Below are 22,842 nucleotides of genomic sequence, written 5' to 3' on the forward strand. Positions count from 1 at the left end.
CAGGGTACCCAGGTTAACCCTGGGCAGCTGGGGTTGGAACTGGATGGAAGTTGGAAGCTTTAAGGTCCCTTCCAACCCAAACCATGCTATGATTCTGTGACCTACTGGTTGGCACCCCAGCCTGTTGCAAAGGGTTGGAAGTAGATGATCTTTAAGGCCCCTTCCAACCCAACCATTCTATGATACTAAAACACCTTGTGCCATCTGAGTATAAGAGGAACACTATGAGATAAATATACCCAAGGTAATGCTCCTCCCAAAACTCCAGTGCTTCAGCACAGTCATAAAAATAGAACTAAGCTGGAGGTGTGAATGCATTTGTGTGGGCCTGTATGTGTACATATATATTTATGTGGAGAGGTTTGGTCTTTTTATGCTCAGGAGACTCATTTAAACTCATATTCAGGTTTAAATGTGCAATTGCAAGAATATGTATTTCTGCTGCCCTTACCCGGCTTATGCATGTTCTGCAGTCCCCTACACTAACCTGATCACACCTACTGTAATAATGCTTACCTACCTCATAGGGTGTTGTGCGGATTAATTAATGTTTGTAAAGTGCTTTGAAGATGAAAAGCCTTGAATGAGTGCTAAATATAATTATCGTCATTCCACAAAACAGAAGAAACATCTTTGCGGCCCCCAGGTTATTGTATAGGTACACCCATGTTTATCTGCCATGATTATGGTAAGATACTGAATAAGGTCTTGAAACTTTGATAAAAAAAAGGCTTTCTGCTCTGGAGGGCGTAATTATATTCGTGATCATTTCATGCTATTCATGACGTGGTTTTGTGATTCCTGTTGCAGAATACATTACAGAAATTTATGATAGAAAAGACCTGCCGTGGTATCCCCATGTCATAATAATATGGAAAAAAATACAGGTTTACTTGTGTTGAATTATTCCCCATCAAGAATTTCTGAGTTTGATTTTATTAGGTCTATTGGGAACATTTGGTATTAGAAATTAAGACTTTGTCTTGTGCATCTGCAGGGTCTTGTAGAGATGGTGGGCACCTACTGTTGGTGGATGTGCTTTCCTGTCTGTAGGATCTCAAAGGTAGTACTGGATAATGACCTGTCCTTTCTAAGGGCTTTCACATTGTCTGTCTCTGAGGTTATGTGTCTAAAGGAAAGGCTTTGAGATGGTCATTGCTTCACTCAACATCTTTACTTAACTATCCCCAAATTCTGCACTGCCTTTAATTTACAATTCTTACTCTGATGCCTGAGATAGACAGATCCGAAATGGTTTTGTAATAGCAGCTTAGTTCCCGACTGCAACAGCACAGAACCAAAGTAGGCTAATGGCCTGATTGTTAACCCAGTTTCTACGGTGAGTTTTGCAGCCTGCCTTGAAACCCAGACTGGAGCAGCTAAGGTGCTGGTACCTAAGTTAGCTGGTTTAGCGTCAACTTGTTGGGTGAGTCTACTTGGGCTGGCGTCACAAGGCCATTACCATGCAGAGATAAGATCCCAAATGAAAGTGAACCACTGACTAGCAAGCGTTATCTCTTCTTTTCTCAGATAACCATCAGAGGAAATACCTAGAGGAAAGGGGACTTCAATATCTGGTAAGGATTTTTCCTATTTCTTCCCAGTGTGTACTGCAGACATAGACCAACACTCACTTTTGTGGACATACAGGCTGCAGCCCACCCACTAATTTTATTTTGATGTGTTTCTCATTTGAACTGGGAAAATAATTCTGTAGAACGTAAGTTTTGTTCCTGATCTTTCATTTTGGGTCGGGGAATAAAATTGCAGCCCTCAAAATCACAAAGTAAATATTCAAAGGCAAGTCACAGGACCGCAGAATTGCAGGGGTTGGATATGGGACCTCTGAGGATCATCAAGTCCAACCCCAGTGGCACCAATTCAGTGACATCTGCCTGAGACTGTAGTTTGAGGTAATGACGTTGGAGGGAAGTGGTTCCTGCTCAACTTCATGAGGGCTTAAGTGTATAAGAAATGATGGTCTGCATAACTGACACGATGTGATGCCTTTGTAAGGTGTCCAGGATGAGGACTGGGGCTCAGGATTGTGCTTCTGTGTTTGTTTCCTCACTTAGAGAGTGAATATCCAGCACGGTATTTTTCCTATAATGCCACATTTTGGCATCTTGTGTGTACGAGGTCATTTCACGTCCAACTTTACCAATTTTAACATAAAATGTTCCTGGGGTCCCTTGCATGGAAAATCATTTTTGACCCCATTATAAACCCCTCCTGCTACGTAGAATTGGCAAGAATGATCTTGTCGATCTGAAGGTTCATCAGTGAGTTCTCCCTGTGAACTCCATTTGGTGCCCAACCAGAGCGTAAATTCATTTCTTTGATAAAATATTCTTATTTCATTTAGCAGCGGGATAATTGCTTATTTTTAATACATTGTTTATATTTTATTATGCAGTGATGGCTGAAGTATTTGTTATCACAACTAGCTTTGTAGGCTTACAATTTTTGTATCCTAACATTTGGATGATAAGGTTACAAGATGACTTAAGACGTAATCTAACCAGCTATTCTGCCACCATTAAATAGGAAAAGTGGCCCAGCATCTCTCCCTTGGGATCACCCGAGGGAAGACACACCTGGGTGTAACTTAACCGTCTGCTGTGCTGCCTTTAAATAGTAGTCAGGGCTTGCTTTTTATCTTCGGAGATATCCCTAGGGAATACACACCTCGCTGTAACCTACATACACTTCAGCTCCTTTTCTGTCCCTATGAAATCGTTCCACATGTGCTTACCCCAAATGAGTTTTCAGGTATCTAGAAACACACATTGGCATCAATTTTAGTGTTCAATATATTTAAGAGTGTATTACTTTCTTTCCCTTTGGAGGCTCTTGACAAAACACATCTGTCTTCTGCCCTATCATTGCTAAACTAGGGGGGCAGTGAGCTGAAATATTCAGTTGGAAGACTGAAGGATAAAATTCACTGAGGAGATAGATCTGAATTACAGCTTCCAAGTCCGGCACTCCCGCAAGACGGCCTTCTGTTGGCATCTGTAGAACTTTCTGTTAATTGTTTAATCTTAAATTAAAATACAAAGAAGTATTATTACATGTGAAACACCACTTCCGTACGGGTGATTGAGTGCTGCCTACATACATAGCATGAGTAGCAATGCGGCAGCCACTACAAAACTATCATTGTATTGTTGTTCTAGAGATGAAGATGAGCTCAAGACGTGGTGTTAGACTTGACTCGGTGCCTTTCTGCTCCAGGTGAAATTCAGGTAGGTGATCCAGACGTGTGTTAGAGCCATTGTGCCATCTAGCAGTATGGCTTGTTTTGCTTTTTTGACAAGGATGCTGCATGTATGCAGCTGTCAATAGAGGAGAGAGATAATAGGTTGACACAGATACATTGGGATAAGGTAGTGACAGTCCCTGATTCTCTTCCTTGTGCTTAGCTCTTTCCTCTTTGTAAGCATCCTGTGCCATATGCCATGCTCAGGGCATGGCTCCAGGTCCTTTCTCCTGTCCTCAGGGTGGAATGTTTGTTCCTCCTTGCAGATGATCACTGTGAATGTGTGAAGTCTGAAGCCTCCAAATCAGTGTCCCACAAGGCACTGTAAACCTTTCTCCTCTCCTCTAATTTGCAAAGAGTTGGAAGCATTCTGTCAACTTCCCCCTTTTTTGGTTGATATCATGCTTCAGAAAGTGCCTTTTGTGATTTTCTTCCTGTTTTTGGTGCAAGTTTAAGAGAGGAAGTTCTCATGGCTGAGTGGTGGGTTGGCAGGCTGTCATTGTGTGGTTGGTCTCATGGCTTTGTTTCTGGCTGTTTCTAACATCATAGAGGCTACTGGGAGACTTTGGGGGACAATAATAAGGAGAAAGCCCACCTTACATCATTTTCCAGAGAACAGTAATTTAATGAATGGATTCTCAGTCAAAATCCAGAATGTAGAATCATAGAATAATAGAATTATTAAGATTGGAAAAGCCCTGGTACTGATACCGGAGAGGAAAGCTCAGTTGCTTGGTGCATTTAGGCACCTCCAGCTCCTCTATCCAGGCAGAACTCTCTAAGGTCAGACCACATGAGACTCAAAGGAGCATGCTGCTGCATTCTGGTTTTAAGGCCCTGAGGGACTGTGGGAGCTCCAAGAACATGCAGAGCTCCAAGTGAGGCCTTTGAACTTCATGAGTCTTCCAACCCCGATCCTGTCGCATTCATGATTCTGAATACATTACTCAGGTTTGGCCACTTAGTGCTGAGCCGTACGCAATGAAACGATCGCTCTCACATTACTTCGCATTATCTCTTCTAAGGCTTGCTGCTTGCTCTTTTCATTCTCCATTTATTTGGAGCTGCAAGATGCTGAATAACCCACAGCTATCCCAAACAGAGTGCATCTTTTTAGTTCTCGGGCTATGCTCTTCATGCTGACACCCTACCCTGTGCATGCAGCATCCTTCCTGGAGCTGTGACAGAGCTCAGGAGCAGCATTTGTTTGTGCACGACACGGGATGCTGCCTCGTGGCACAGATGCAGCCACGTTAGCAGTGTGCGCTGCTGACGTATTCTGCAACCCAAGATGAAACACGGTGTGTCCTTGCACCTCCACTGCTGCAGAGAATCTGTTTCGAGCTGTCCGAGGATCTCTCACGTTGCACTCGGAACACGCTGTGCTTCTCAGCTTGCAGAGCTCCTGTCGAAAAACTAATGAATTTGCTAAAAATTGATATTGCTTTCGTATTTGCCTTGCTCTAAGTACTTTCTATACAAGTCCGGGAATATTGCAGTTAAAGACAAAGCAGCACATGTTTTCTCTGCCTCAACCTTTAACCAAGTTTCCAGCCAGTTAGCGACATGATTGGTGCTAAACAGGATGATTAATATTTAGCTACTTAGAAGACAGCTAACAGTGCTTTACTCCTGCCAGAGGCTTAGCCTAGCACACGATTATCTCCTTATAACTGGCTTGGCAGAAGGGCTTTTATTATTATTTTTTTTATGTTTTTAAGCCCCTTAACCATGTCTAATAACCAGTAGGACTGGTCTGTCTTCTTCCTTTCTTGTAGTGTGCTTGGAGGTTCCACACATGGTGCTCCATATGTGGTTGGTGCCAACACATGCACGCCCTTGTAGAGGGCGTAAATCTTGTCCCCAGACTTTGGGACATCTGTCCCAACTTTCCCATAATGAGCTTGGGAATGATGGAAGGTTTTGGCCTTAAGTTGTCCCAGGAGACAGTCGGGATGGATGTTAGGAAGTATTTCTTCTCCAAAGAGCGGTGCTGCAGCGGCACAGCTGCACATGGAGGTGGGGGAGTCCCCATCCCTTTAGGTGATGCAGAACTGTGGGGATGTGGCACTGAGGGCTGTGGGCAGGGATGGGTTGAGGATCTGAGAGGTCTTTCCCAACCTGGATGATTCCATGATTCTAGATTGAGTTCTTGGACATACTGTAGGGCATTGCTTGGGTTTGGGAAGAAAGAGGTTTCCACTGCTCCATCCAGTACCTTTTCACATCTTTCTTGGGCAATCCATCCTTCAGTCTTTATCTTCAAACACAATAATAAAAAACACAAAGCCCGGTGCTTCCGCAAACAGCCATTGGAATCATCCCAGAGGTATTATCTTAGAAACGAGAAAATGATTCAATGAAAGACAGAATGAATCATATAAATGCTCAAAGTGTTGTACCTCAGCGATGTCCCTCCCTTCTCAGTACAAAGCAGAGAACAAAAGCAGGCTGCTGCCTGGCATGGGCCCCTCCTAGATGACTTATGGGGCTGTGAAATCATCCGAAGCCTCAGAAAGAAGTGCTTATGCAGCATTTACAACTTGCTTTTCTTCTCTTCCTTACTTTGTAAGCATGGAACTGGCATCCTCTTGCATATTCTCCAGGAGGTGCATGGGGAAGGACATGGGTTGAAGCAATGATCACATTCATGGATGCCTTTTGTATTGTGGAAATTAAAGGTGTGTTTTGAGATGTGAGGCTCCCTGCATGGAAGCGAGTGCAAAATTGCAATGAGGTTGTGAAAATAGGAAGCCATGTTTTTAGTGCTGGGAGTGGTTTTAAAACTCTCTTTTAGGGAATGAGAGATGCGAATTTGGATAGTGATTTCCAATGGCAAATGGTAATGGAGGTAAAAATCCTAACAGGACATCGATGCTGGGATTGCTTTAGTAGTATGAAGAAATACATTGATCTCAGGTTGTTGGCATCTAAATTAGATTTGGAAGTGAGACGTGTGGGACACAAGAGTTGGCAACCCAGGATAAAGGCCATTCTGTGCACAGTATGTTTTGGAATGTGTGGTACAAAAGATGAAAGGAATTAAAGTGCACGTGAAGAAGGAATCACAAGTGAAGTTTTAATTCAAAATTCAGTAAAATAGCCCATTTTTAACAGTTTACTCCATAAAATGACAACCTACCGCTGGGACTCAAAATTACCTGAATATCAATTTTAAGTCTTGTTTTTTCCCTCTTTTCTCTTTCTTTTTCCTCCTTCTGCCTCTTTCCCCCCCCTTTTTCCTCTTTTTTCCTCCTTTTTCCTCTTTTGTTTCCCTGTTTCCCCTCCCCATTTCTGCTCAGTTTCTCCCCTTTCCCCCTTTTATTCCTCCCTTTCCCCCCTTTTTTCCTCTTTTCTTTCACCATGTGCTTTTCCTTCCATCTCTTGTGACTCCAGTGGCCAATGTCTGTGAGGAATTGCCTTGGGCCAGTGTGACTTTCAAAGGATAAGACAATTTGTTCCTTTGCCAGTGAACAGTTTATTACATTTCTAATTACTGTTATTAGCCTGGCAGGTGGTGCCATACACGATATTTTTACAACTGCAGATACTTCTTTCATGACAAAAAAATAACCTGAGTAAGACTCAAAGCAAACCAGGCATTCTGCTATAGCACATCTTATTACTCATTACGTAGTGCATGTGGTGCAGAGCCGCTGAGGGGTTTTAAGCTGAAAAGCTCCGTCTCTTAAGACTGATTGTAATTAGTGTGTTAGCAGCCATAGTTAGATATGGAGGGATCTCTCCCTTTATAACTTCATTGCTCCATTTGTTGTGTGAATTGAGATCATATTTATAAACTATCACTCAGAGTGGTGCAGCTTAAGTCTCTCATCCTATTGCTGTTGCCCAAAGGAGCTGTGCTGGGAGGGTTTCAGGACTTGGCTGCCTTCAACATGCACCCAAGGCTCCAGGCAGGAGCTGGTGCTGGAGCAGAGCGTGGCCACGTGCTGGAGCTGTGCCCTGCAGGGGTTGTCCCACAGGTACCAGCAGTGGCACTGTTTCAAAACAGTGAGGAGGAATATATTGCATACCTGAGTGCACCTGGTGCCGAGCAAATGATGGATGTCAATCCCCTCCCCTTTCCCATCAGTCGTCTCATATTTCTGAGATACAGCTGTGTGGTCACAGCATGAACAGAGCAAAGGTTTTTCTTCTAGGCTAATAAGTGAGATGTTTTCTTCTTACAGAATCCTTCCCAAAGTATAGAGGCATATGGTATGAACTCCACATGCCTGCATACACCAAGGATAAAGGCTTTTGCTCCTAGAGCTGGGCTGGCATGTGGAACCCACCCTTCTTGGTCCTTTGTATTGAGTACGTTGAATATATGCTGAATATTGTTCAGAAATGAATTTTTCTCTTGTCTGTCCATTCCATTCATGTCAGTGCATCTTAAATCAAGAGATAATGCTTGAGAAAAAATGAGAGGGTTTTTTATTCTGGGCCGTCTTGTGACTGCTATGGTCATTGGTTTTCACCACTGATTATTAGAGAAAAGATCATTCTGCCTTCCTCCCTATGCTTGGAAATTGCATGGAGCAGTTGGATCCTAAAAGTCACCCAGACAATGGTTGATGTGTTACTGTCTTCTATGCGTACTTCTATTTTGGATTGAATGGGTTGTATCTTCTTCTGCTTCTTTAGCACCAGTTATGACTCTGTACCACAACGCTGTTTGCTTTGGTGTGCGTAGAAAAGGAAAAGCACAGGTGCGAGGAAGCTTGCATTGTACAGCAATGTTATCTACAATGCAGACAAGTGATTTATGATTGCGTGTTTCATGTAGCAGGAATGATATTGCCAGAGGTAAGAATACGGAGGAAAACCCGAGCTTGCTTCAGGTGACACGGTGCAAATAAAGAGGATCCTTTTGAGTTTTCTGGCAAGTCTCATCAGGATAGTCCTACAGCAAACAGGGAAATGCAACTTTCCCTTTGCAGTTGCTTGAAACTGCTCCAGAGCAACCACTGAGTGCGCCCTGGGATCTTGATAGGCAGCCAGGCAAACTGGTGCCACAGAACTAACGGTGCCGTGTTCCCTTCTGCACACAACCTGCCCTACCAACACTGTGCTATCCTATATGAACTGTAGAACCACAGAAACTTTCAGCTTGGAAATGAGCTCCCTAATTGCCAAGTCTCCATGTTACATCAGTATGGACAGCTCTGACCACTCTTGCTTTTGCTTTGTAGAATGAAACAAGGAGTTCCGTAATCAATAGAATGAATGATATCTGGAGTCCTGCTGCCTTCCAGGAGGGCTCACTTTGGGGGCAGCTGTTGCAGGTGACAGCTGGTAGAAGGTAGTGGGAGTGTTTTGGAATGCTGCTTTCCATATGAGCAGGGATCAAGAGAAAGGAGGAAATCCCTGTAACGTCGCTGGGTTGGTAAGAGAACATCAATATGAAATTGGCTGAGTGGTATAAAGTTGCAACAGAACAACGTTTTGATGTTGACCATAATTAATGTTGATACTCAAAGTATGGTCCCATCTGAAAGCAGTCACAACCAGTGCTTTATTAAGATAAATACCTTATGCAGCCATACAGTGTCTGAGCCTTGGAGCGGGTGCATCTGGTCTGATCTAAATCACACCTGCATGATTGGTTTTACTGGGTGATCTCAGTGGTCTTTTCCAACCTGAATGATTCCATGTTTCTATCCACATTTTGAGCATCTGAATTAACCTCCTCCCCTCTCTATGTTCAGGGTTTTCTTTCTGATTAACACGCATCTAATCTCACAGCCATGCTGTGTGTCTACCTTGGAAACTGTTCTACTTCTTCCATCACTTTCCCTTTAGCTGCTGCCTAAGGATGCTTTATGACTGAGATCAACCCAAGGTTGGCTGCATTCTCGACCTCTGGGCATGCAGCCACTAGATGGCACATTGCAAAAGCCTATATCCTGAACAACACCTTGATGATTTTGGTCTGTTAGAATGATCAAAGGATAAACAGTATTCAATGTGCCTTTAATAGGAGAAAACACACAGCATTGGCAGTATTGATTAAGTTCTATAAAGCTGCTGCTATTTTGGACGTGGTGCCATTAGCACAGCCAAACCACTTCATTTCCAGGCTTTGGCACCTTGCTCACTGCTAACTTCAATCATAAGCTCCGTGAATCACGTTGTGAACAGTTTTATTGGCTCCATATTGGGAAAAAAACATCCAAACAGCTTTGAGGTTTGTGACATTCCTTGATGGCTTCCATGTACGTATGTACTAAATCAGCCTGTTTAAGCTTTCTGTTCCTCATTTGGGCTTATGTGCACATTGCTGCCAACGTGCCATGGTTATCTGCAGGAGGAATTGCCCCCACAGTATAGAGCAGAATTGCTCTTTCAGCTCTGGAGGAAGGTCCATGTGTCCATAATGCTGCTGACAATCACATAAAACAAAGCCCCTTCTTTCTTCAGTCCGCAATGATACTGGGTTTTCAGTTTCCACCTCTTCCTCTGCTGCTTTTAATTCCCAATTCCACCCCTGTAGCTCTCCCTTATGCCTTGAGATGTCTCGTTGAATGAGAATTTTGGTTTATATTTTGATATAATTGTAGAGTATTGTAGAGCAAATCATTTAGGTCCGTCTTTCTTCTGTCCTCCAGCAAATTCTGTGCTCCTTACACTGTTTTCTAGTCCTGTTGGCTTGTGTTTTGATTTTGAATATGTAATTTTTCATCTTCTTGAGATCATTGAACGCTCATTATATGAGAATTGATGCATTGGCAGAGGTGTTCCAGAGCCATGGGGATGTGACACTGAGGGATGTGGTCAGTGGAAATGGTGGGGTGGGATGGGGTTGGCTTTGGGGATCCGATAGGTCTTTCCCAACCGTATGATTCTATGACTCTATCTACGTATATGTCAAGATTTCAGGTCCTTTAACGTCCTTTTAATGTCTTTTAAGTGACTGGGAATGTATTTCTTCAGCCTCTCCAAGCCAACTTCTGGATAAAAAAGAATGCTGGCTTTAAAACTGTCATCTCTTAAGTCTTTTAATGGTTTCAGTGCTTGATAAAGTGATTAAGTCTTTTAATGGTTTCAGTGCTTGATAAAGTGACCCTTGTATCACTTGCATCCCGTTTTACAAATTTGTTGAGATGTTGGTGATGAAGTGCCTTTACTTCTCAGCAGTAAGCTGTTTTCCTTGTTGTGTTAACCTGCCTAAAACCCATCTGTTGTGGTCAAGTGTTGGTAGAGGTTTATATATTTACCAGGATAAGTCCTTCATATTCTCTCCTGTGGACGTGTGTGTGTCTGGGCAAGGCAAGACAGCTCCATAACTGCAGGGAAAATGGAGGAGGTGACTGCGAGTCACTCACTTACTCATTGGCATTTGCTGTGGGAAACCTATATTTTGTGGTTTTGTAGAGCACTTGCTTTTCGGTCAAGGCAGGCAAGAAGGCAGATGTCCCCTTCACATCAACAGATTTATCGCTTATGTAAAGCAAATGTGGTGTCAGCTTGAAGAATGAAGAGCTCCATTGGGAATCTCACCTAACTACAGGTGCTGAGCTGGCAGTTTCACAGCAGATTGTGAAATTTGATCGCACAATGGGAAATCGAGCCACTCCTTGAGGGCAATATCTGGAAACATAATGGGGATCCACCCTTCAAAGGCGATCTGGGTAATAATGGGGCTTAGGAACACTTTCTACCTGCTTTGCTTAGAAAATTATGAACATTTTTAATAGTGTCATTGCTTTTTTGCACAAGCGCACTATATTTAGATGCACCTCAACTGGTCCCGAGCTCAGACACACCCAAAGCAAACTGCCCAGTGTGAAAATGGTGCTACCGTCACTTCAAAGTGGATGCTATTAATGACATTTTCCGTTCTCCCTATGTCCTGGTGTTATTGTTAGCTTCTCTCCTCTGTCCACAGGCTGCATCCTTTGGGCTGTTTGTTGAATCACATTTGCTGCAGCTGTTTTCTGGTAAGTCCCGAGCCTTTTTATACTCACACACACTAATGAACATGGAACACCCACATTATGCCCTGGCCCCGTGACACCGGGTGCTACTTGATGTCTTTCTTCTTGAGATTGCCATAAAGATTGCACCTGTGCTCCTGCATGTTGTTATGCACACCACAGCCTCTGAATAATGTAGACTCATAGAAAAGACTTCAAAGAACCATAACACAGTTTAAAAAGGGCTGGAAGGAGAGGCTGATGGGAGATGTATGAATTCAATGTTTCCTGCTTAGCTAAGCAGTAATTTAGGAGGACATGTAAGCAATGTACCAGTATTTCAAAGAAAGCAAAAAGCCATCAAGAGCTGAGCACACTACCCTGATGTTGTAGACAAAGTGAGGAAGGGAGAGATTGCTATTTTATTGGGCGCTCACACATTGGGATCATATTTAGACAGACTGGGTATTATTTGATAGTGATAAATGCACCTGAGAAAGTCTGTATGTGACTGATATCAATCAATCAGGAGCTCTTTAGCCCAAAAGAATAAATATCCTTCATTCTTGTGCTATGGACACAGTGATGCACTGATGGATATGGACGGTATGGATATCATGGTGGGTTGGTGGTTGGACTTAATGATCTTAGAGGTCTATTTCAACCTGAATGATTCTATGATTAGAACTCTATCACATAATCAAATCAAAACATTGATCCATTCATTTCAAAGTCTCTGAAGAATTAACACCAGATTATCCTTTCTGGGATCTTCCACAGCAGTTGTTCCAAGAAAGTTATCAGCACAAAGGGAACCAGGTACCAGGACTGTCCTAACAACTGGAACTGGAAATACTGCAGGTTAGTACATTGTATGCCAATAGATATTCAAAAAGTCCACTATCCTTGTCAGTTTGGTCTCTGGGAACCTGTGTGCTACTGAAAGGTGGTTTAGGAGAACAGGGATTGAACACTGAGTCATAATAGGGGCTTTGGAAAAGAAGATCTTGGTATTGATAGTGGCGATTATGGCTGTAATGATAACAAATGCAATTGTGCTAACTTAGCATAAGGAAGCTCAGACAAGCTGTTGACCACATGGAAGACAAGTGTATTTACAGTGATATTTGTACATGAGCATAAAAAACCAGTAGCCTTTAATTAATCATATACATTTTAGGACACAAGGCTCTTCTCAGGGGAATATTTCTATTCCTGCCACGACATTGCAGACTGTAATGCTGCTTAAATAACAATGGGATGGATGTTTCAGGATAAAAGCAGTCTTCTACATTCATAACAGAGTGGGTTGTAAATATATACATTTCAAAGTCGTAGGATAGGCTGACAGCAGGTGATTTATCTTTAACCATACAACACATACCATGCCCACAGAGTATACAACATTATGTACATATGGAACATATACACCGGTGCCTGTAGGTGAATATTCACATTAGTGCTCATACACAAACACAGGCATGAAATCAGTACACAGAGTCTCTCTCCATCCTTTTATATACACAGTTCTTTCTCATTCACTGTAGGTTTAGGACTTTACATGCAGAGCCTGAAAAACAAAGTAGTACTTGGAGGAAATGTTCCCCCGCAGAGACAGAATATCTGAAGACACCTGGAACAGCTGAAAGGCAGGAGGTTACCTCATCTTATCAATGGGTTGATTTTCCTCATAGATAGCAAGTACTGTTGCACACGATAGAGCTCTCTCTTAGCCACTGCCTCAGCAAAGCTTGGGTCAGTGATCATCTTGCTCATGTTATGGTCCTAATAGATGCAGGTGTTGGTTCCCTTGTCTCTCTGTGTTACTAGCAATTCGTTGAGTTTGCCCAAGATGGGTAGGTATTCAGCTGGAACAAGGATGAAGCCCAGGTGTTGATGGCCAGATTTATTGTCAGAACACCCAGGATGTTGAGTACAAATCCAGCTTTGGCCTGGAATTACAAAGCAAAGAAATGTTATTAATTGAACTGAATGCTCTTTTTCCTTCCATGCTGATTAGGTTTGTTTTATGGTTAGTTTTTCTGGCTTCCCTCCTTGGCTTCTTCAGACCTCCATCAAATTACTTGTAAACTGGTTTCCTTCACAAGATACAATCTGTAGAGTGGAGACTGGGCTTCCATTGAATAGAGCTGTTAAGCTTGAAGTCCTGAAATCCTTTCCATCTGCCTATGTAAAACCTTCTCCTCTGTCCTGGTATTGGAATCTGGTATTGTAAATTGGAGAAGTTACCTGGAGACAAGACATCCTTGTCCATCTTTCTTTATCATACTGAGAATGGGCATCAGGGCAGCCCAGTAAGAAGTGCAGGCTTTGCCCTGGTCACTGCAGAAAGGTTATACAGATTACACACCTCCATGACATCCCTGATCATATCTACACAAGGGATTTTAGAACAGTTACACATTGCCACTTCTGCCATTGGAACATCTTCAAAAGGTCTTGACTGTTTTCTTAAAGCTCAATAGCTTCGTGATAAGGCTGTAAATATATATGTTATTAGGATATAAAGTGGGACCCCTATATACAGAGGGACCACTCATTAATTCAGATGTTTCTATTTGTCTTTCTATTTGACTTCAGAAGGGTGAGTTTCCTAACACTCTTTGAAGAAGAACCAAGATTAGAGGGGAAAAAAACAAAGTCAAAACTAGTGATGGAAATGATGGAAAGAGTTGTGTTTTTCTCACCATGTCTATAACCTTGAGATGTCCGTATGAGAAGACAATGGCGTTGGGGGGAGTGGCCACTGGGAGCATGAACGCCAACGACGCCGAAAGTGTACAGGGCAGCATGACATAGAGTGGATTGAGACAGATTGATTGAGCCTGGGCAAGAAGGGAGAGCATGGGTGATGGTTTTCATACACAACAAAATGCATAGAAACCTTTTGGCAGGATACTGATTGTATTTGTGCGTGCCAGAAACCATTTCTTTCATTAGTGCTGCAACCATTCATACATTGGGTCTGCTTTAGCAACTTCTACTCAACATCTTTTTGCAGCAGCAGCAAGAATTGGTTTTGTGGTCAATGCTCTGTGTTTCTGATTGGGGATTTTGAATCACTGCTAAGGTATAAATTCATAATAACGACCGGTTATTATGAAGCAGGTAAGAATATAAAGTGCCTTCAAACAGATTGTGAGCAAAACTAAACTGTCAGTGGAAACTCTGAAGGTGAGTGGGTCGTGTTAGGGATTGCTGGAGTCTGTGTCCTACACAAAAAGGTTCTGTTGGTTCTTAGTCCAACATTTCACGCTGCAGAATGACATCTATCATTGCAACAGGAGTCTCCTGTGGAAATTCTGAATTAGGTCACAGAGCCTGACTAATGCTATCGTCTTCAGACTTCTGGAAGGCCAGTGGTTGCAATGAACTACAGTAATGGAATGTTACAGGGAAACAAATGTTGTTGCTGCTGTCTCTGTGCAGAACAAATAGGGGAAAACGAGTATAGCTGGCAGTGACCTCATGGGGTTATTTAGGCCAGAAGGCAAAGTCTACTATGCCAGTGAGTTTAATCCCTTTTCCCCAGCAGTGATTTTAGGAAGGTTTGAACTGAGCACATAGTATGTGTAAATTTATAAGCATTCACATCCATATGTATTTGTTTAAATCTCCTGATCAGATACGTGAGCCAGTGCTTGGTGGTGTCAGCCAGCTACCTCTCATCACTGGGCATACACACCTGCCTGAAAGCTGCCCTTACAAGAGCATTTTGAACTCACCATTGAAGCCAGGATAGGGAGAAAGAGGGTGGTGGTGGCCACGTTGCTGGCACACTCAGTGAAAGTAGCAATAAGGAGACACAACAGGAACGCAATGGCTGGATGAGGGATCTTCTCCAGGGGAGTCAGTTTGGTACCCAACCATCCGGACAGACCGGATTCCTGTAACAGAGGTAAAATGCCTGTCAGGATAGTAGGCTGATGAAGTATCTGTATCACAACCCAGCCGTGTTTCCCTCATCAGTTCTACCCCATGGAGCTTCTCATACAATCTGCTTTCTGTAGAAATGCATGTGGAGGCTGTGAGGACTGTGTGGGATATCACATCCTGGAAGTGATATCTTCTCCCACTTGCCACACTGATTAAATTGCATTTCATAGAATCTTTGGTGTAATGGGGCATTTTATTAATTACCCACTCTTCTAGAAAACACCATTAATTGTGTTGCTGTGCTGTACCACGCCGTTTGCATGGGCTACAAAACACATCTCATCATAGGACTGCTCCTAAGGATGAAATCTGTCCTATAGGAGGAAGCGTGTGTTTAGTGCTCCCAGCGTGCCCTCTTGTGTTCTGGGAGAGCATATGTGAAAGGCAGAGGAGAAAACACCCACAGAGAAGCAGGTAAGCAGAGGAATGTTACCTCACTGCCTTTGGCCAAGGCAAAACCACCTCCCAGCAGGAACACGATGTTCCATGGCATTTTCTCGTGAACTACTTTCCAGTTCAAGAGAGCTGAAGGTGCTTGGATCTTTGTCTTGCCGCCTACAATCCAAACAAGGATTGGTTGTATATTATATTCTCCAAAGAAATAGGTACTTTTTGTTGAGAGGTAGGCTTAGTTGGAATACAAGGACGTATTTCTGTCAGCAAGATCAACATGACTTTGGAATGGTCTCCAAAAGTGAGTGAGGAGATTTTAGAACTTGATGTGCCAAAATACTACTGAATAATCTGCAATTGCTTCAAGAAATGCAGTAGAGTAGACAAAAAAAAATAAGAGTGGGTTAGAGGAATGGCAACATATCCAAGGAATGGCCTCATCCCAAGTAATAAGGGATAGGATGAGCGGTAATAGCCTCAAGTTGCGCTGGGGATGGTTCAGGTTGGATATTAGAAAACGCTTCTCCAAAAGAAAAGTGCTGCAGTGGCACAGGGAGATGGAGGGTCCCCATCCCTGGAGGTGTTAAGAACCATGAAGATGTGGCACTGAGGGCTGTGGTCAGTGGGCACGGTGGGGTGGGATTATGGCAGTTGATGCCTTCAGTAAGCTTACCTGTCTGCTTCTTGATAGAGAATTCAGAAGGGATGACGAACAGCAAAACTGAAATGAAGATGGCAACTGTGGCATCAGAGACAAAGCTGCAATGGATCAGTCAGAAAATTGGTGGTGTTTTAAACGCGTAAGGAACTGAGTAAACTGGATAAAGCAACAGTAAGTGCAAATTTTACTTCTAAACTCGGTATGATCATGGAATATCCCAAGTTGGAAGGGACCCATAAGGATGATTAAATCCAAATCCTGATACACCAACTGATGCTACTTGTTAGATTCATTCACAGCCTAGGCAAGGATACACCAGTAGGGAATCCTCATGAAAAATCATTCTGGAAGAGCATGCTAGACTATACTTTGTAATTCAGTTGTTTCCTGATACAATTTTGCTCAGAACAAGGAGGAAAAGTGACAGTACCTTATATCATTTTTGTTGAAGAGAACAGTTGCCCAACCTGGTATGAAACCAGGGTCTCTGGTAAACCAAAGCAGTACCAGTAGGATGAAGAGGACCAGGACTGCAATCTCTGCAAACTTCATGGATCCCAGTTTCTTGTTCTCCTCCTTGATAATTTGGTAGGCCTGTTGATCCTTGGTCTTTGCAGAGGGATCTCTCACACAGCCAAAATTCTTTGGAAAACTAGAAAAATTGGGCAAGAAATATCAAAGAAATTTGCCAGATGTCTTAAGGGTTGAGAATCCAAACTTTGCAACTAAGATGCGTTGTATTATATATAAATATGCTTCAATATAAATTATATGTATAATGATCATGACATCAGCAGCCACAGATATGTGTTAGAACTGTATTGTATTCTGCTAAGATTCAAAACTTTCCTGCCCCTAAAACCTCATTGTCAAAGTGTGACACATACAAGAACAGTGTGTCTGGCGTCGTGTGGTCACCAGGAAGCAAACAGTTGCCAAGGTTTTTAAAGACATAGAAAAGGAAGATTTACAAATAGGACTTTGGGGAATGAAACACCATTTCAGGCACTGAGAAAGCTCTTTCGAGGTTGAGGATAACACTGAAGTGGCAGTCCAGGTATCACATTGGTAACGAAAGCTGTTTGCATGGGCTGTTTAGCTGGGAGCTGACACAATGCTAATCCTGCAGCTCAGCACAACTTTCATCATGAGGGGATTTACCAGCTCTATGCAGAAATCAGTTTCCTGGTTTGAAGCACAGCAGTCTTCTAAAACATGAAAGCAATGCAGCAGGACAGGTTGTGTGCAGCTGGAGCTCCCTGCTTCCAGCTACAGAGTGTATTTTGCTGGGATTTCATCAGGTTATTGGAAAAAGAAATTGCAGTATTTTAACAGATACTTGGTGTGCAGTGCTGTTGGTCTCTGTTGTGTCTGAATGCTTCTCTAATTGGTGTTTAAATGTCAAGCATAGGCTTATCAATGGAAGAATCGCTCATGGTACGGTATGTAATGAGTACTTGATAACAGACCTGTGCTCTGGTATGAGATGGGTACTTACTTAAAGCCCAAGTACAGAATTTGCAGCCAAATCCAGGCCAAAACCAGCAACACGACCATGGTGGGAAAAGCAAAAGAGAACCAAGAGGCGAAGTTGATGACGTTGTCATTGTTGGGAAAGATCCTGCAAAATGTAGAGGGCTGTCAGCATCCCAAACTCTGCAGTCTCTTCTCTATTCAAAATCAGGAGGTGTTTTGAGGCTCCCCAAGGAAGAGAAGCCAACTTCCCTGCAGTGTCAGCAAACTGACATTTTCCTTCTCTGTGTGAATTAGAAGTCAGCTGGAGCAGAAAGACGCATCTTAATGGATGTGTATTCCCAAATCCAACCAGACTTACTCATCGACTTGTCCCTTCAGCACCAGATTTGGTGTTGTCCCAGTCAGAGTTGCAATCCCTCCAATGCTGGCTGCGTAACAAATGGAGAGAGACATTCCCTTGCAGAGTTTCTTGTGCTTTTCATCTACAGGGCGTTCATTTCTCTCTTCATCTTTCTCAGCTGCCAGAACATGGTTATTACCTAGGTCCCAAGATAGGAATGAGGGGGTTACAGAAGCTACAATGGATAGGAAAACATCTTCTGTCTGTAAAATTCTGTAACTGAAGGCTAGGACACAACGGACTCAGAGCTGAAGGAGCCAAATTTCCTTGTTTTAGGAGGTTGGCATTGTTAAATCTTTGATATTCTGTCAGTTTCTACTGGTTGTCGGTGAAAATAACCATCTCTCAGGAGAAGTTGATGTGATGAAGTCTGAAGTGATATTGTTGTGTGATTAGATATCTTTGGATTAGAGAGATCATTCTTTGGATTAGAAAGATCATTTTAATCTCTAACCTTCAGGCATGAAATAGGCCAGAATCTGTCCCTCAGAGATGGACTGCTGTCTGATGAGTTACACAGCAGATTACAGTGGAACTAACATAATACAAGGGGCAATATCAAATCTAATGTGAGGTTTTCAGCCAGTGGAGTGCTTATACATGTTGTTTTATCAAGTTATCGACCTTCATCCAAGTCAGTAGAACTTACTGTGCCTTTGACTCATGGAAGAGCCTTGGAATTACTGCAAGGAACAGTCAGGGTGTTTTAGATACATTCCTTTTTCAGAATTTGGTAGCAAGGACTGTGCCAGTGAAAAGGCATCAGGACATCCCCGTTATCCCAAAGAGAAAAATGCCCAGAGCCCATTCACCTTTTTCCTCCATTTCTTTGATGCTGTTTGATTTTGTTGGCTCTTCTTGCAGTTCAAAGGCCTTGTTGTCATTCTCATGCACTTGGCTGGCTGCTTCAGACTGCATTTCTGACCTGTGCAGCTGATCCAGAACTGCTTGTGCTATGGGCACCATCATGGCGGTGGTGGCTGTATTGCTGATCCACATGGACAGGAATGCAGTCACGAGCATGAAACCCATCAGAAGTCTGAAACAAACAGGTTTGAAGAAGCTGTATCAGAACTCGGGGCTTCCATGCCCTTTTCTGTTACAAAGCTTTGTTTACAAATGCTAGGTTTGGGAAATGTCCAGCAATCAGTTTAAACCATAAGGAAAATGATTTATTTTTTTTGGTAGATTTATTCTACATCTATCATTTAAGAGTCTCTTCTTACTCATATAAAATTCTAATCCTTGTTTCAGCATTACTCTGTTATTTGTCTCAAAATTATTCTTTAGATGAGATGTAGATTATACGTCAGATGAAACGGGTTTTATCTTATATATATTTTCATTCTATTGCTTTGTAATTTCCTTCTGTATTCCCTCTTCTTATGATCTGGGACAAATTAAATAGGGTAACGTAGCCTCTGCGTGGCTTAAATCTCTAGTCTGGCAAACAGTTGTTGCTTCCAAAACAAGTACCCCCCCATTTTCTCTTCTCCTCGCAATCAATATAGCATTTATAGATATTATAGATACATAGTTTTCTATATTTCAGCCATAGACTTTCCTGACTGTCAACAGCTTTGCTCCAGCCCAAGCCCAACAGCATCCTTGACATTTAGGAATTGACTTCAGGCAATGCTGATAGGAGCTGATGGCATTAAATCCTCCATCCCACATCATTTTTGTGGCTGTTACTCACAGGGCTGGTCTGACACCAGTGATGAGCAAGACCCGCAGAGCAACACGCTTGTGTAGGTTCCAGTTCTCAATAGCAATGGCCATCAGCAGCCCCCCAATGAAAAGCATATTGGTGTCCTTCAAATACTCCCTGCAGACCTACAACATGGAGCAGGAAATTAACAGTGATATGAAACCACTACATGGAAAGAAAGTGTTTTCTGAGGAGGAAGCTTGTCCCAAAGTCATTAGTATGCCAACTGTCAGTTGCATCTGATTAATGGATTTGCATCAGTTTCAGATTATTGGCTCCACTCTGGGCACAAACAGGCTCTATCCCATGAACAGAATACATGAGTAACATTAGTACAGTCTTTGATTTGCACACTGCAAATCCCCCTGGATGTAATACCCAAATAAGAGATGGCCAATAAAAACCAATATTAGACAAGACCCTAGTCTCTTACTGTTGTCGAATCCATGATATTCATCATTGGGAAGAGCAGGACAGGAAGGAGTGCTGTGACAGCCAACGGCAAAGCTTCCGTGCACCATAGCAGTGCCATCAGGATGATAACGTAACCACATTTGGCCTCCTGGAAGAAGAGAGTGCAGGCAGTCAGAAGGCAGGTTCTACACCTCACTTATTCTCTGACAGGGCAACAGCCCCTCACTGTGTTCATTGCCTGATAAAGGGATTTGGGAAAAGTTTGTTTTCTGTCTTTTTCTCCCATCTGTCCCCCTAACTGTGTGGCTCCTAATCCAATAGCAAACTACTTAACAACCTCATCAAAACTGTGGGAGAAGATTGGGACCTTTGGTTGGGAAAGACAAGAAATAGATGACTTTGAACCTTTTGTGATAAGGGATTGATGGTCTCTGCATGGACGTTTTGGTTTTGCTGATGCTGGTATTTTCTCTCTTATTTTTTTTTTTTCATTTCTGTCTTTGATTTACAGATGTAATCTTCAATCCAGTCAAGATTTCCCCACCTTTTCCTCTGCATAATTCAGGATGTGGCCTTGGTGAACCTCTGGTAGGTTAAACCAGCCTGAATTCTTTGTACTGGAAATACTGTTATCTATTTTTTAAAATCAAATTTTTAGCTTAGCCCAGACTTTGAAATGCTGACAAACTGGTCATGGGTCAGTTTTGTCTTCCATTGACTTTGAGTTATTTCTTTGAAGAAAGGATGATCTCATGTTTTGCATTTTCTTTTGTTTTCCTGAGAAAACAGGCATGGTTGTGCTGTTGACAACCACTCTAAATTTTATATAAGACTCTTTAACTCAGCCTCGAGTACCAGAAGGATTCAAAACACCACATCAAACATGGCGTACTGATGGGCTGCTGGGGAAAAAAAGAACACATGGGGAAGTGGCACTGCGGGATACAGCGTCTTCCTTACTTTGGAGGTAGCAGAATGATGGGTGCCAACAGCGGTCAGAGCAAAGGGGTTGGAAGAAAGAGGTTGTTGCGTGGTCTTGGATTGTGAATGTCCACTCGAAATACAAAGAATGGAGAGACCAATGAAATCATAGCAATGTTTATTGACTAAATAGTTAAGAAAAGGTGATGGCTTGAGAACAGAAGTTTAAACCAAGGGATAATGGAGGAAAGCAATCTTGGTGGCAGATATACAGAGATTCCTGAAGAGATTTAAGGCCTTTTAAGCCTTATCTTTAATGAGTGTGGCAGTAACCTTAACAATTGGCTCTATCAAGCGCTGGAGACAGTTCCCCTCTTTGATGGTGCCTTTTCTCCCTTATTTTATTGTTTTGAAGATAGACCCATGGATGGCACTAATGGGAAACACTGACTGACAAAACCATGAGCTTATTTCTTGGTAACAGCAACCCCAGGAGCAGATGAAAAGCAACGCTCCCACTCCTGGGTGCTTCAGAAAGTTTATGATCCAGATCTCTTTTAACTTCTGTAACACTTTGGCCTATAGAAAGTTAATTAGCAAAAAACAGTCTGTTATTTTTTGCTTGTCTTTTTAGTAAGCCTTTAAGTGACAGTTTAAGCTATTTTATTTGCGTGGCAAGGGAAGAGGAGGACATGCCCGATCAGTTACTGCATTTCTCCTCCCACCAGTGCCACTCTATTGTTCGTGCTTGCAGCCCTCTGGCCCGAGCTCCAGAAACTCTCTGACTCATTGGTCTGATGAAAAGAATGAATTCTACATGAGAAAAAAAGTAGGAGGAAGAAGGGGCTGCACACAAAGACAGAGCGGAGCGAAGAGCGGGGAAGAGTTGGGAAGGAGACTGGTCAGCGGGGATTAAACGAAAGAGGTAGGACTTGGCATTCAAAGAGCGCTAGTGACAGGAGAGGGGATTGGGAGTGGAATGAGAGACCTGAAGACCAGAGGTTAGACCTGTCTGCATGAGGAGAGTGGGTGTAATGTGCGAGAGTGAAGATTAATCCGACTGCTGGCGCTCTGCCTGCTCTGAGTGCTGAGTCTGAGTGATCAATGGCTCAGAAATACCTGCCCTACTGCTACAGGCTTTCGCAATTAACTTCTTCTGGAGGAATGTTAAGCATTCTGCCTTTCAAAACGTGACATTTAGCTATTTATTTATTTATTTTTGGAAGTTTATTATGGAAATAATGATAGGAAGAGTGAAATTGTTTTTCCCGACGTAACAGATTTCCTTATCCATCCGAGTGTGAGAGATGACTCTATTACCTGGCAATAAAAAAATACCCAGTGCTGAAAGGGGACATGAATGCGATACTGCTAGAAAATCAGAAGGCAGTTTGGAATTGATCCTTAGAAGGTAAATTAGATTCATGGGACCCTTCCAGCTATAGGCTGTGATTCTACAAAGTGCCTCTAAGAAAGACTTTGCACGTTCTTTTCAAAGGAACTCCTTTAAGGAGATATTTTGCTCTCAAATTCAGTGTAAAAGGTTCTTACCTTGGTAGGAACAGCCAAGGGCAGTGGCAAGAAGAGAAGGGGCACCAGGATGGTGATCAGGTATTTCCTGAAGGCAAGAGCCACCTGCCAGCAAGGAGCCATGGTGGAGCTGGCCCGGTGCTGAAAGGCCCAGCGCTGCTCCTGGGGACTATATAAACACACAGCAATATTAAACAT

The 22,842-nt window shown here is 42.7% G+C and overlaps 1 protein-coding gene and 1 long non-coding RNA gene across 2 annotated transcripts in view; one reads left to right on the forward strand and one right to left on the reverse strand.

The window, feature by feature from the left end:
- LOC107322479 (uncharacterized) overlaps nucleotides 1-15,575 on the forward strand; it is a 37,522-nt gene extending 21,947 nt beyond the window's left edge. The window contains exons 8-12 of the long non-coding RNA XR_014936540.1: nucleotides 1,531-1,577; nucleotides 3,180-3,248; nucleotides 11,154-11,205; nucleotides 11,962-12,042; nucleotides 15,355-15,575. This is a non-coding gene — a long non-coding RNA (uncharacterized LOC107322479). The remainder of the gene's footprint in view (nucleotides 1-1,530; nucleotides 1,578-3,179; nucleotides 3,249-11,153; nucleotides 11,206-11,961; nucleotides 12,043-15,354) is intronic.
- Nucleotides 12,272-22,842, reverse strand: SLC13A2 (solute carrier family 13 member 2). Its single transcript, XM_015880531.3, has 12 exons — nucleotides 22,666-22,842; nucleotides 20,213-20,341; nucleotides 19,768-19,904; nucleotides 18,881-19,107; nucleotides 18,027-18,207; nucleotides 17,691-17,813; nucleotides 16,623-16,844; nucleotides 16,205-16,290; nucleotides 15,572-15,693; nucleotides 14,928-15,089; nucleotides 13,890-14,027; nucleotides 12,272-13,133 (listed from the first exon to the last, which is right to left on the reverse strand). Exons 1-12 carry the CDS (start codon nucleotides 22,840-22,842, stop codon nucleotides 13,008-13,010), a joined length of 1,830 nt encoding a protein of 609 aa, XP_015736017.3. The 3' UTR covers nucleotides 12,272-13,007.

This window comes from Coturnix japonica, chromosome 22 (assembly GCF_054131305.1).
Source record: "Coturnix japonica strain WE chromosome 22, WE-NBRP24, whole genome shotgun sequence".
Taxonomy (NCBI): Eukaryota; Metazoa; Chordata; class Aves; order Galliformes; family Phasianidae; genus Coturnix; species Coturnix japonica.

Bases quoted from the DNA above. Each gene is read 5' to 3' on its own strand.
- SLC13A2 (XM_015880531.3), bottom strand. From the start codon at position 22,842: ATGTTTAATATTGCTGTGTGTTTATATAGTCCCCAGGAGCAGCGCTGG. The intron at 19,108-19,767 runs GTGAGTAACAGC...TGTTTGTTTCAG, and splicing joins ACTGGTGTCAGACCAGCCCT to ACTTCTGATGGGTTTCATGC. The intron at 14,028-14,927 runs GTGAGTTCAAAA...CTTCTTGCCCAG, and splicing joins TCCCTATCCTGGCTTCAATG to GCTCAATCAATCTGTCTCAA.